The 16,013-nt window shown below is 32.5% G+C and overlaps 1 protein-coding gene across 3 annotated transcripts in view; it reads right to left on the bottom strand.

Annotated features, from left to right (window-relative positions):
- The window catches only part of LOC142227185 (ATP-binding cassette sub-family G member 1-like), a 126,676-nt gene that overhangs the window by 59,699 nt on the left and 50,964 nt on the right, over positions 1-16,013 (bottom strand). For all 3 annotated transcript variants that reach the window (XM_075297589.1, XM_075297590.1, XM_075297588.1), the window contains exon 4: positions 12,341-12,682. In XM_075297589.1, coding sequence (XP_075153704.1) covers positions 12,341-12,682 — 342 coding nt within the window. The remainder of the gene's footprint in view (positions 1-12,340; positions 12,683-16,013) is intronic.

Below are 16,013 nucleotides of genomic sequence, written 5' to 3' on the forward strand. Positions count from 1 at the left end.
CAGTGTATGTACTATATTCGACAGCGAATTGCATACATGTAGTGAAAAGTTATTCGATGCAGACCTCTAATATATATATATATATATATATATATATATATATATTTTTTTTTTTTAATAACATAGTTGCCGCAAACGAGTTACATGTTGCCCGTCCAAAAGTAACATTTTGCTCTTGAAACATGGTTGAGTTGATTATATCCCTTCTCTGGGTGAATATTGCACTCATTTGAATTTCATTACTATAGTAGCGGCTTTTAATTAAATCAATTCTACAACCTGCGTATATTTATATAAATTAATTGCTTTTTAACAAAGTAGTTATTAACCGATAATTGTGGATAATTTCTACGTTTAAACCTTAGTCTAGTAACTGTTGCACGTGAGTAAGATCAATGGATCAGATTACTTTAGCCACCCTTGAGAGGAATTCGTTCAAGTTCAAATGCTTAGGAATGTAGTTTTTTTTTTTAAATAATTTCTTTAATTATTCAAAGTACCACAATTGTCCTAAGGTCTTTATTAATGATCGTTGGTGATCAGCATCTAAATGATTAAGAATGATAAGAATTTTCGTATTAGGGATTTTCTCGACACGTTTCTCAATGAATTATGAACTTATGTTACACGGAAAACTATTGATATGAAAGATTATGATTTTAAGACAAAGATTTTAAGATTCCCTTAAGGATTTTGGTATTGATTCTGGGCCGAAGATGCGGCTTCTTTAAAATACAGACATTTTAGCTTTAAATCAAGGATAAATAAAATTAAAAATCATTTATCGAATTTCCATTTTGTTCACTTACAAACAAATATCAGTTTAGAAATTCAAATTATTAAAAAATGAAAAAAAAAATTCATTAATTTCAAAAGAACTTTAAGCCAAAGATGCAAAATCCTCAAAATAAGGCTTAGCCTCTAATTGAAGCGTTTTTATGTTAAGAGTAAAGATTAAACATATCCGTTACTTTAAAGTCGAATTCTTTAAATCAAAAATGTTTTTCTTTACTTTAATGAAAAACATTTTGAAGCTAAGTTTATAAACTTTATTTTTTTCAAATTTCATTAGTGCAAAGAATTTTTTTTATTTATTTTTAAAATGTTTTGATCTCAGCTTTAAAACCATTGCGTTGACTAAACTACAAGAGTAGTAGTTTATTTGGGCAAAGCCCTATAGACTGCAAGATGGTTGGATGGACGCACGTTTCGGAATTACCACATTCCTCATCAGCACTCTCTACTTGCAGCAAAACTATTAACCAATTATCAGAATAAATTCGGGTAGTTCACTAAACCCAAAGTGAACTACACTCGAACCCTCCGAAAAAAGGTTTATGATAGTTGGCATTTGCCTAAATAAATCTTTGTACAAACATTTCTCTTTTCCTTTGCCCTCGTCACATCATCAATGTGAGTGCAGTTGGCTGGGTTTATTTTGAGCGTGCTTCCTCTTACTCTTGTAGTTCAGTCAACGCAATGGTTTTAAAGCTGAGATCAAACCAACAAATATGATTGAAGTACAAACCAACAATAAAAAACAAAAACGATTTTTTAAAATGTTGAAACTAAGAAAACATTGTTTACGTTGAATTTTTGTCTATCAGAGAATAGAATTAATTTCACTTTGAAGTGTTTGAGTTGAGAATTTTTCTAGAAATCCGGCAAAATACGAGGAATGAAAATTTCATATCATGTCTACATTATCAGTAAGAAGTGAATTTCAGACATTTGATTTGCAAATTCTTGGGTTAGGGTCTAATATCAATATTTCAGTGCACTACTGACACGTGCCAAAAAATAAAGTTTTAATAGCCCTCTATGACCACAGAGTCTATAAACTGACATTTAATGCCACTTTAATTACAATCTAATTGTTAAAAAACGAAATATGAATTATTTTTATCTACGTCATTTGCTTTTTATTGGACACGTGTAAGAATCTTAATTCAATTGCAAATGACCGGATTAGTCTTAGTTTGATCTTTACCCAGTGGTAAACCAGACCCAACCAGATAGGCTTGAATTTTATTTCAAATCTTCTATTCTATTAAATTTTGTTGACATTATAACTTGAAAAGTTCAATAACTTTTGTCAGATTTTATTTCTCCAAAAATAGTACCAAGAGCCAAAAATAGCGGTGAATAATAATGGATTTTTAAGTGTACAAAAATTGCTTTGTTTTGATTTTTTTTAGAAAATAACACGATGTTTTTCAACTTTAATTGAGATATGGGCTTAATTGAAAATAAGGAAATATGTTAATTGAAATCATCCATTCAAATTTATTTGATATTCTCAGCGTATAGCAAAAAGAAAAAAATTTTTTAGAAAAAAGAAATTTTAATGAAAAGAAAATTCGTAATTTTGGCTTTAACATGTTTTCATAAAATTTAGGACATAGAACTTTAAAATTCCCTTTGTTAAAGCCGTTTGGCATAGAAGTAAGGCAAATTTTCTTTAACGCAAAAATAACCCTATTTAATTTATAGAAATAATTTTAATTAACTAAAATATTGATTCTTTGTAATTACAAGCTTCACATATAGGCTAAGACTTATTTTGAATTTTTGGTTTAATTATACCCTCCACCATAGGATGGGAGGTATATTAACTTTTTCATTCCGTTTGTAAAACATCGAAGTATTGCTCTAAGAAATATTGCGAAATATTGCTCTATATATATTCTGGGTCGTGGTGAAAATCTGAGTCGATATGAGCATGTTCGTCTGTCCGTCTGTTGAAATCACGCTAACTTCCGAACAAAACAAGCTATCGACTCGAAACTTGGCACAAGTAGTTGTTATTGATGTAGGTCGGATGGTATTGCAAATGGGCCATATCGGTCCAATTTTACGTATAGCCTCCATATAAACGGGCCCCCAGATTTGTCTTTCGGAGCCTCTAAGAGAAGCATATTTCATCCGATCCGACTGAAATTTGGTACATGATGTTAGTATACGGTCTCTAACAATCATGCAAAAAATGGTCCACATCAGTCTATAATTATATATAATTATATATAGCCCCCATATAAACGGGCCCCCAGATTTGGCTTGACGAGCCTATAAGAGAAGCATATTTCATCCGATCTGGCTGAAATTTGGCACATTGTGTTGGTATATGGTCTCTAACAACCATGCAAAAATTGGTCCACATCGGTCCATAATTATATATAGCCCCCATAAAAACCGATCCCCATATTTGGCTTGCGGAACCTCAAAGGGAAGCAAATTTCATCCGATCCGGCTGAAATTTGGTATATGATCTTGGTATGTGGTGTCTACCAACCAGGCAAAAATTGGTCCACATCGGTCCATAATTATATATAGCCCCCATATAAACCGATCCCTAGATTTGGCTTGTGGAGCCTCAAAGAAAAGCAAATTTCATCCGATCCGGCTGAAATTTGGTACATGATGTTGGTATATGGTCTCTAACAACCACGCAAAAATTGGTCCATATCGGTTCATAATTATATAATTATATAGCCCCCATATAAACCGATCCCCATATTTGACCTCCGGAGCCTCTTGAAGGAGCAAAATTCATCCCATCCTGTTGAAATTTGGTACATTTCGCTAGTGTATGGCCATGCCAAAATTGGTCCGTATCAATCTATATTATATATAGCCATTGCCGTATCTAGACATTGTTAACCAGGGGGGCTATAGCCCCCTATCTATACTACAGTAACATCCCAGCAAAAAAAAGAGCTTCCAAAAAAGTAGTTTGGATCCCTAATCTGTGATCCGGAAGTAGTGCGAACTTGGATCATCTCCAATGAATTTTGCATGGGCTTGTCATAGGACGAAAGTACTCCCTTTTTGAGTCCTTTGCATTGCATTAGAAGTTGTGCCCTGGAAGTTAATTTGAATGAAGAAATTTAAAAAGAGAAAAAAAATTTTCAACCAATTTCACTTTTTTTTTTCAACCATATTTTTTATTATACTATTATTTTCCTATTATCTAATTTTTTACAATTTGAAAAAACTTTTTCGCTCCGGCCAGGGGTTGAACCTGGGTTTGCTGGCACCATAACAGAACACCTTAGCACACTCAGCCACAAACGCCATTGAATATAAAGCGTCGAAAGGACAATTCAAATGTGTGTGATATGATAGTAATACGACACCAAGGAATAACATTATAATTGCTTCTCGAGAAGTTCTTTATTTGTATGAACGAAAAAATGAGAAACGCAGGTTCAAATCTCACCAGCGGCAATTTTTTTACCAAATATTTTTCTAAAAAAATATTTTTTTTATGTTATGCATCGTTTTTATTTTTTATTTTCGGCATATATTTTCTTATAAATATATTTTTTCCATTAAAAATAAAAAAAAAAAAAAAACAACAAAAAATATTAAAAATTCTCAAAAGAACTTCCATGGAAGCGAAAAAGTCAAACGGCACAGGTTCAAATCCCAGCGGGGATGAAATATTTTTTTTTTATTATTATGTTTTTTTTTTTCTTTTTTATAATTTTCTATTTTTTATTAGTTTTCTATTTTTTGTAAAATTTAATTGTCCAAAATTTGCACTTAAAATAGCGTGATTGCGTTCTTTCTAATACTTGTCCACAAGAGACTGCATCGGAAGTAGAAAAAAATCATTGGGGGATCCCAAGATGAGCTTTAGAAGAAATTTTTGTGCACTTGTGCAAAAGGACTGCATCGAAAGTGGAAAAAATCATTGGGGGATCCCACGATGCGCTTTAAAAGAAATGTTTGTGGACTTGTTGAAAAAACTCTATGGGGATTCTGGGATGGGCTTTAAAAGAAATGCCTGTGGAAAAACTTCCAATTTTTTTTGCTGGAAATATATAATGGAAAATCATATATAGGTTTTCACATTCTAGAGGGGCTAATTTTTTTCTGGAGAGGGCTAAGTCCTCCCCCCTCCCCCCAGAGGCCTTACTACGCTTATGTATATAGCCCCCTAATAAACCGATCCCCAATCATAGAAGAATCACGATTCCCACTTGAGCCAAAAATAATCTACCAAAATTTTATTGCATAGAAAATGTTGTCAAATTTTATATTTCTATAGAAAATTTTGTCAAAATTTTATTTCTATAGAATTTTGAATTGTGTAGAAAATCTTGTGAAAATGTTATTGCTATAGAAAATTTATGAAGCATTTTATAGTTGGAGATTATTAGTATCTTCCAAAATATCAAGAATTCTACCCATCTACCAATCTACCAATCAATCTAATTACCGCACGAAAGCTCATATCGGCTATTATTTCTTCTCTATATATACCGGTCATGAACTGAGTATATACATATTTAATCGACCTTTCTTTTGTCTACTATATATCCGGCATGGACTAACTTACAATTTAGAAGATGTTGTTAAGAAGTTTTAAGATGTCTTGCCATCGGTCGCAACCCAAGTAATTTAATTGTGGATGACCGTCTTTATTAGAAGTTTCTACGTAATCCATGGTGGAGGGTGCATAAGATTCGGCCTGGTCGAACTTACGGCCTTATATACGTGTTTTAAATTGCACACTTCTTTAGTATACCACAAAGACCGAATAAAAATGCAATGAATGAAATCTGTATTCTAATTTTAAATGTATAGAGCCTAGAGCCTGGAATAGGTCTTTATTTTAAAAAATACGCACTTTTGGCTCAGAATCAATACTAAAATTCCTAAGGGAAGTTAGAATCTTTGCATTCATAAGTCTACATTTGTTGGGGATGAAATGTCGATTTACAGTCAATGTTTATCCGATGATTTTAGAATTAAACCACAATAGACTAAAAATCGAATGAATTTATTCATATTTTTCAAATTCTTAACTCCATTGATAAAGTGTTAACTAAGGTATGTTAATTCCAAATATGATTCCGACTTTTGATGGGCTATCGGACAAATAGATCGCATTTTTATACCGTTTTAGGTAAATAGACATTTAGACAATAGAAGCGAATAGGAAATAGTATATGCAAAAATTGTTTGATATATAAATAGGATGATACAATTAAGAATACTAAAATATGGGACAGTGGAACTGGTTATGCATTGCATTAATTTGTATCACAAATTTCAAATTGGAATCACAAACATTATAACAAAACCAAAATAATAATTTTATACTTAATGACATTTTTATAAACATAAAATTATGGTAGAGATATTCAAAAAATAGCACTCAGATAGTATAGTAATTGGAAAGTAAATTTACTTCCAGTTTTATGAAAACGCTTCTAGTTTAGCAACCGTAGCAAAGATAATTCTGTCATCCTGCTAATACGTATACTCATATGCCAGGAACTTAACTGATTTTTTTTTTTTTAACTGACAGTTAAAGCCTAACGGAGCTACATGAGAATGGTCATTAGAAAAATATACTGAGTTTATTGGATTTGTATGCAATTAAAATTAATATAAACATATTATTATTCAAGATTTTAAATAGGTCTATAGATTTCAATTAGAAATGTTAAACGAATTTATTTATTTACTTTTTTACTTAATTTTTATTAACGAATAATATAAAATTTTTAGTTAATTAATGGAAGCTATACACCGACGAAAAAGACTGTTTTTAATATGTTTCGGTGTAATAATTATATGTTTGGAACTTAAATTTTTTAGCACATTATTTTTAAGAGCAAGCATATAAAATTCATAAACGAGTATAACATGTTTGGGATATACATATATGTTAATATGTCTCGATGCAAACATATAGAGGAAAAAGATAAAGACGGCGACGGAGAAAGATAACGAAATTCTTATAGAAGGACACGGGATAGGCAATTTTTTTAGTGAATAAAATTATAACTTCCCAGCAAAAAAAGAGCTTCCAAAAAAGTAGTTTGGATCCCCAATCTGTGATCCGGAAGTAGTGCAAACTAGGATCATCTCCAATGAATTTTACACGGGCTTGTCATAGGACGGAAATACTCCCTTTTTGGATCATTTGCATTACTTTAGAAGTTGTGCCCTGGAAGTTAATTTGAATGAAGAAATTTAAAAAGCGAAAAAAAGAAATTTTTTTCAACCAATTTCACGTTTTTTTTCAACCATATTTTTTATTACACTATTATTTTCCTATTATCTAATTTTTGCAATTTGAAAAACTTTTTCGCTCCGACCAGGGATTGAACCTGGGTTTGCTGGCACCATAACAGAACACCTTAGCACACTCAGCCACAAACGCCATTGAATATAAAGCGTCGAAAGGTCAATTCAAATGTGTGTGATATGATCGTACTACGACACCAAGGAATAACATTATAATTGCTTCTCGAGAAGTTCTTTATTAGTATGAACGAAAAAATAAGAAACGCAGGTTCGAATCTCACCATCGGCAATTATTTATCAAATATTTTTCTAAAAAATTATTTTTTTTATGTTATGCATCGTTTTTATTTTCGGCATATATTTTCGTATAAATATATTTTTTCCATTCAACAAAAAAAATAAAAATTCTCGTAATTTGCAAAATCTTCTCAAAAGAACTTCCATGGAAGCGAAAAAGTCAAACGGCACAGGATCAAATCCCGGCAGGGATGAAATTTATTTTGTATTATTATTATTTTTTTATTTTTTTATTAATTTTCTATTTTTTTATTAGTTTTCCATTTTTTTTTTTTTAATTTAATTGTCCAAAATTTCACTTAAAATACCCTGATTGCGTTCTTTCCAATACTGCTCCAAAAGAAGTGCATCAGAAGTAGAAACAAATCATTGGGGGATCCCAAGATGCGCTTTAGAAGAAATGTTTGTGCACTTGTCCAAAAGGACTGCATCGGAAGTGGAAAAAAATCATTGGGGGATCCCACGATGCGCTTTAGAAGAAATGTTTGTGGACTTGTCCAAAAGGACTGCATCGGAAGTGGAAAAAAATCATTGGGGGATCCCACGATGCGCTTTAGAAGAAATGTTTGTGGACTTGTCCAAAAGGATTGCATCGGAAGTTGAAGAAACTCGATGGGGGATCCTGGGATGGGCTTTAAAAGAAATGTTTGTGGAACAAGTTCCAATTTTTTTTGCTGGGTTTATTTGGATAAAGTTTTTCACAGTCTCGAAAAGTAAATTTATATATTTTCTCAAGCAAACAATTCTACGCCTGTTTCGATTGTTTTTTTTTTTTACACAAGTTAACTTCAAACAAAAACAAGAATGTCGATTATTCCGGTGGCATGACTCAACTTCACAAATTTGTTGGTATCCAAATGGTTTGGTGAACAAGTCAGCAATTTGATCTTCTGATCGTATATGCTCTACAGCTATTTTTCCTTCGGCAATGTTGTCTCTAACGAAGTGATGATTGATGTCAATATGTCTTTCTCTTTTGCTTTCACGATTATTGACCATCCAAATTCATCGTTTATTGTCTTCAAAAATCTTTACAGGATAATCACAAAGTTCCTTCAAATCTTCCATTATGCCTTGTATCCATAGTGCTTCAGTGGTAGCTAAGCTTAATGCTATATATTCTGCTTCCGAGAACGAAGTCGCCACTGTTTGTTACTGTACCATGATACCGTGCAGCCATACACTTTAAATATAAAACCGCTTACAGATTTTCTGTCTGACAAATCTGTTGCCCAGTCAACATCTGCATATCCAATTATTGGTTCTTCCGACGTTTTATTAAAATTCAGTTTCATGCCCATTGTTCCTTTCAAATAACGTAGAGCACGTTTAAGGTGTTGCTAGTGGATCTCAGGATTATCTTGAAAACGGCTTGTCAGGTAAACTCTCCAATAATTGAAGATAAGGTACATTTGCGTTATTTTTAGAAACATTTCTTTCAAACTGTAAGCCTTTCTCCGTTGGGCATTTTACTGGGTTAGGTTAGGTTAGGTTATGTGGCAGCCCAATGTATCAGGCTCACTTAGACTATTCAGTCCATTGTGATACCACAGTGGTGAACTTCTCTCTTATCACTGAGTGCTGCCCGATTCCATGTTAAGCTCAATGACAAGGGACCTCCTTCTCATAGCCGAGTCCGAACGGCGTTCCACATTCCAGTGAAATCACTTAGAGAAGCTTTGAAACCCTCAGAAATGTCACCAGCATTACTGAGGTGGGATAATCCACCGCTGAAAAACTTTTTGGTGTTCGGTCGTAGCAGGAATCGAACCCACGACCTTGTGTATGCAAGGCGGGCATGCTAACCATTGCACCACGGTGGCTCCCTGGGTTGCATTCAACCATTCAAAATTTTGGAAATACTTGTGTCTTGTGATATACTTAGGTTTCCATCACCTAAGACCAATCCCATACCAAGAAAATGTTTCAATGGACCTTAGTCTGACATTTCGAAATTTTTGGAAAGTCGCTTCTTCAAGTCCATTATTACATTTTGATCATTGCCAACTACTAATACATCGTCAACGTATAGTATAAGAATAATAACGTTCGTTTTCTTGTTATCAATCTTAAAGTATTGGCAATAATCGTTCTTATTTCTTTGAAACCCCAAAGATAGCAGAAATAGGTTGAACTTTTCATTCCAGCATTTGGGAGCTTGCTTTAGCCCATACAATGATTTTACTAGTTAGCATGCAAGTCCCGGATCACTTTTGACACCCTCTGGAATTTCTATGTAAATGTCTTCCTTCAAATCTCCATACAAAGAGGCGGTTTTAACATCAAGTTGGTGAAAGTAATAACAATGATGATTCCCAATAGCTAAAGCAATTCTGACTGTTGTTAGTTTCGCAACTGGAGCAAAAGTTTCCAAATAATTAATGCCTGCAGAAACATGGCATTGACTATTTGGAAACTTTTGCCCCAATTGCGAAACTAACAACTTTCCCTTCGCTACTAACCTTGCTTTGTATTTTGTAGGATCGCCGTTTCTGTCTTCTTTGATCTTGAACACCCATCATGTTTTTAAAAGCTTTGACCCATCAGGTTTTTTAACGAATTCCCAAACATGGTTCTTTTTCAAAGAATTGAGTTCATCATCAATAGCTCGCAACCAATTTCCAGTGTCGTCTCTATTGAAGATTTCTTGAAAATTTTCTGGAACACTGTTTTGTATGACACTTGTCTCATGTCCAGTAATAAAATCTAAGAATCTTGTTGGCAGTCTACGGACTCTTCCGCTATTAGTCCTTTGTATATTTGGGTCGTCTTCATCTTCTGATAAGTGTTGACTGTCTTCTTCATCAGATATTGGACTATTTGAGCTGGGTTCAACTTGAAGGGTTTTGTTTTCAGATTCTTCTTCTTCGGCATCCAGAGCATCACTACTTTCTTCCCCCTCTTGCTCGTGGATGCACGAAATTACTTTTATGTCATTTGATATATCGGAAAGATTTTGGTATGGGAAGCTACCCTCGTCGAATTTAACATCTCTAGCTAAAATTACCTTTCTACTTCCCATGTCCCACAACCGGTATCCATTCGGTGCATAGCCAATAAATACAGTTTTCTTGCTTTTAGGATCTAGTTTCTTTCGCCATTTATCCGACATCCAAGCGAATGCTTTTGAACCAAATACCTTTAAATTTTCATAATCAGGCTTTGTTCCATATCATTTTTCTGCTGGTGTAACCATTTCAGTTAAAGCCGAAGTTGGTATCCTGTTTATTATGTAAACTGCAGCAATTGCCGCTTCGTTCCAAAGAAATTTCGGAACACCGCTTTCGAGAAGCATGGCTCTTAACTTATCCGTTACGTTTCTGTTAAACCTCTCGGGCATTCCATTCTGTTGGGATGTATATGCAATTGTGTATTCTTTTTGTATTGTTCTCCTTTCGATTTATACCAATCCTTCTGAGCTTTTGACAAATACTCGGTACCTTGATCTATTCTAAGCTTTGAAATTTTTGAATATAAATAAATATTTAGGGTGAAATTTCAACTAAATTACAAACATTTGCTTTTACTTGTATACCAACACAATTATATCTATGATATTTTGCTGCAAGCAAATAAATTTTCCAAAACAGTAATTAACCCTTTTGAGGCCTAAAACAAAGATATGCTTTGGGTGCACCATGCATATGTTTGTACAGTATAGACAATTTTTTGTTTGAACAAATTCTGAAAATATATATGATTGAAGCAGAATATGTTTAGGAGTGTATGTTACAGAGGCGATATTTTTTTGAGGGTGTAGCCACATAGGACTTAGGTTTGTGTAAAATTTATGGACTACGGCATTGTGGAAACATCAAAAAGTGGAGTACAACTTAGTTAAACTGTCGCACGCGGTAGTCAATTTTTCCCATAAAATGTTTTATATTTTTTCTGTACGAGGTTTGTCTTTTATATTTTGGGATTAGAGAAAAACAAATATTACTCATCGAAAATCTTTTTTTTTTTGTTTTTAAAAACGCATCACGGGCTTCACGTTGACCTCTCTTTTGATTTTTTCACGTACGAGAAGTGAGGTCTACACGGCGAATGACGCATCAAATCGATGTTTTCACTGCCCAAAAATGCTGTTGTTTGAGCCGATGTGTGAGAGCATTGCCGTGGTGAAGAGTGCATCGTATTCGGTTTTCCGCATTTTTTGGAAGACAACTGGCAAACAAATAGTTGTGTATCACTCAGAATTGACTGTTTTAGTGGTATGATTACGACATTTCCAGTTTCTCCGAAAATACATGCTATCATTTGCTTAGAAGTGCTTCGTGAGTGAGCAACTTTTGTAGGATTTGGCTCATCTCGAAACATCCATACAAGCGACTGCTGTTTATTTTCGGGCTCATATGCGATTCATCGCCTGTCACGATTTCATAGTTGTGTTTCGAAGCACCGCGATTGGAATTTTGGATCATTTCTTTCAACCAATCGATTCGAGGCTTTTTTTTAATTGTGTGGGATCCAAAGCGAACAAATTTTTCATGCAATATTGACCAACTAATTTCTATCTCACGATAGGTCACATGGCGATCTTGCAAATATCAGTTGGCGCACAGCATCAATGGTTTACGAAACAACAATTGATTTTGTATGACTTTCACGAAATTCGTCTTGGAATGAACTGCGACCTCGGTGAAATAAAAACGGGTCATCGCCAAAAATTAAATTAAGTTCATCGATGCATTGCTGTAGAGTTAATCCACGTCGAAAGTTGTAAAAAACCCGCACGAAAATGTTCATGATTTAATTCCGTTTTTTGTGCAAGATGAATATTTCAAGTTGGTGTAAACAACACAAATTGCCATCGTATGTCAAAACCGTTCTGAGTACGTATAACCTCAAAAATGTCAAGCTTTACGATAGAGCTGTCAGTTGGGAGATTGCAACACTACGGTTGCCCAATCCCCAAATATAAAAGGCAACACTTGTACATAATCTATGAAAATATTTCCTACGATAAAATATATTACAAAATAATATTTCTACTTACGTTGTGGGCTCATCCAAATATAATACCGATGGATTACTTATCAACTCCAAAGCTATGGCCAAACGTTTCTTTTGACCACCCGAAAGTTTTCCCGCCTTCACATTATAACGATGCTCCAAGCCCAGCAGCGATAAGATATGTTTTACCAATCTAATTTTCTCTTTTTTTGAAATTTTAAAACCTAATTTTAAATGAGCGGCAAGCATCATTGTTTCACCCACAGTCAATTGGGGACGTAGCATATCATCCTGATGTATATAACAGGATAATTGGCGAAATTTTTGTGATGAATTCGATATGGTAGTGCCATTGACACGAATACTACCGGTTACACCAGAACATCTGTAAGGAGAAAAATATGTTCATACTTAATATACATATATTTGTTTATATTTCTTATTGTTATTATTGTGTACTAATGTACATAAAGGAGAGCTCTACGTCATATTTAATATGGAACATTAAATTGATAATAAAATATTTCATACAAAATAAGTTCAAGTTTAAATGCCACTGACCGACCGATCAAAAGACCATGCATACATTTAAACCCACCATTCTTTTGCAATCGATGCCAGTAAGTCTTGTGGAATATTTATTAGCTCCTGTTCAGCCAAAACATCTGAAAGATTGTAATGAATAAACAAACATTTAGTTGCTGATAATAAAAATCTCAGCTTTAATTGTACTCAATAAACTGTCAATCCAGGCATTGTAACACATGGCGGAGAAACGAGGAAGTCTAGAACCTACCACAATACAATATCAGAGGTTATCGGCCCCAATTTGGCCAGGGCCTATTTCATATTTATGATGTTGAGGTACAAACTGGTACAAATTGCTCTGATATAGGCTTTTGATAGTAGATTATCAAATTTTCGAAATAATTTTACATTTGCCGGAATTGAAATAAACTAACTGATATTTTGGTATTTGGGCGAGAATATTTATGTGCATTAAAATAGTTTTGCGATTTATTTGAAATTGAATGGACTATTTGACTTTTTATGATGTCTCTGGAGGATATTTTGATTCTTTTTCGATTGTTCAAAAATTTACTTAGAATTGTCGAATATCGATGACAATGTTTTTCCAATAAAAAAGGCAACGAAGCACGACTGCCACAGTTGGTAGAATTCTACCAAAACTGGTAGATTTTGTCGAATATTCCTTTCCAACTAAGGAGGAATTCACAAATTTTCTATAGAAATAAAATGTTGTCAAAATTTTTTTCTATAGAAAATATGTGAATTACCCCTTAGTTGGAAAGGAATATTCGAAAATTTTCTATAGATAAAATATTGACAAAATGTTCTATGGAATAACATTTTGTCAAAATTTTCTATAGAAATAAAATTTTGTCAAAATTTTCTATAGAAATAAAATTTTGACAGTATTTTCTATAGAAATTAAATTTTGTCAAAATTTTGTATAGACATAAAATTTTGACAAAATTTTTATAGAAATAAAATTTTGACAAAATTTTCTATAGAAATAAAATTTTGACAAAAATTTCTATAGAAATAAAATTTTGACAAAATTTTCTATAGAAATAAAATTTTGAAAAAATTTTCTATAGAAATAAAATTTCGACAAATTTTTCTATAGAAATAAAATTTCGACAAATTTTTCTATAGAAATAAAATTTCTATAGAAATAAAATTTTGACAAAATTTTCTATAGAAATAAAATTTTGAAAAAATTTTCTATAGAAATAAAATTTCGACAAATTTTTCTATAGAAATAAAATTTCGACAAATTTTTCTATAGAAATAAAATTTCGACAAATTTTTCTATAGAAATAAAATTTTGACAAAATTTTCTATAGAAATAAAATTTTGACAAAATTTTCTATAGAACTAAAATTTTGACAAAATTTTCTATAGAAATAAAATTTTGACAAAATTTTCTATAGACATAAAATTTTGGCAAAATTTTCTATAGAAATAAAATTTCTACAACATTTTCTATAGAAATAAAATTTTGACAAAATTTTCTATAGAAATAAAATTTTGACAAAATTTTCTATAGAAATAAAATTTTGATAAATATTTTCTATAGAAATAAAATTTTGACAAAATTTTCTATAGAAATAAAATTTTGACAAAATTTTCTATAGAAATAAAATTTGACAAAGTTTTCTATAGAAATAAAATTTCTACAAAATTTTCTATAGAAATAAAATTTTGACAAAATTTTCTATAGAAATAAAATTTTGACAAAATTTTCTATAGAAATAAAAATTTTGACAAAATTTTCTATAGAAATAAAATTTTGATAAAATTTTCTATAGAAATAAAATTTTGACAAAATTTTCTATAGAAATAAAATTTTGACAAAATTTTCTATAGAAATAAAATTTTGACACAATTTTCTATAGAAATAACATTTTTATAAAATTGAGTTCCTACTTCATTTAGGTTTTGGAGCTAATTTCATGAGGCCCATATTCATAGCGCCGGAGAAGGGAACGCTTCATATTAACTATGAGATTGATGAAAATGATCCCCAACAAAATGTAAGGGAAGGGAATCGACACCGAAGTATATCATTAGAGCTTAATTTCACTTTCGATATAATTGACTGGGCGAAAGTTAACCCCGTTTTAAAAATATATGATATTTTAAAGCCAAAAATGTGTGTTAGGTTAGGTATAGTGGTAGTCCGATATTTGGGGCTCACTTAGACTATTCAGTCCATTGTCATAACACATTGGTGAACTTCTCTCTTATCACTTAGTGCTGCCCGATTCTATATTATGTTAAGGTCAATGACAAGGGACCTCCTTTTTATAGCCGAGTCCGAACGGCGTTCCACATTGCAGTGAAACCACTTAGAGAAGCTTTGAAACACTCAGAAATGTCACCACCATTACTGAGGTGGGATAATCAACAGCTGCAAAAAGTTTTGGTGTTTGGTCGAAATTGGATTCGAACCCACGACCCTGTGTATGCAAGGCGGTCATGCTAACCATTGCACCACGGTGGTTACTTACTGAGTAATTTGTCTTATTAAAAAGGAAGCACATATGTCACATTATATTCGTGATAGCCCAATGTGGAGTCTGTCCATAAGATAAATGCACCCATCTTGAAATTCGCATGGCGTTAAAGATATTTTTACAAATTCGAACTCCCATCGTTTACCCAAATCTGAACAATAATTCCAGTTTTATTTGAAACACAGATACCAGTGGATTTTCACTCTTTGATATTTCTGTCGAACGGGTTTAATTACAATTGTGTGTTTTTTTTAATAATATACAGTAAGCATCAAAATTAAGTGTACAAAGACTTTGTTTCAATAAAGAGGTTTGTAGTGTTAAGTTTTCAATTTTTTTAATTTTAGGCTTAAGTAAAAACGTACTCTTTAGGTAAACTAAATAACAGTAAAATCGTAGATATAAAGGTATTTTTGGTAATAAAAAAATGCGTACTCTTTATTATCACTCTCACTGTATGTACACAAAATGTATTCTTAGAAACGTAAACAAGTCATACACGCGCCAAAGTATTTTCTGTTGTTGTTACTTTCAATTGAAATCCCCTCCGACTTGTCTTTACATGACAATATGAATTATCCTCATTAATATCCACAGGTGTTTAAGAACAAGTGAGCAAGGCACTAAGTATGGGAAGATTGCGACATGAACCAAACCACTCCCACATGCATT

The sequence above is a fragment of the Haematobia irritans genome, chromosome 2, assembly GCF_050003625.1.
Source record: "Haematobia irritans isolate KBUSLIRL chromosome 2, ASM5000362v1, whole genome shotgun sequence".
Taxonomy (NCBI): domain Eukaryota; kingdom Metazoa; phylum Arthropoda; class Insecta; order Diptera; family Muscidae; genus Haematobia; species Haematobia irritans.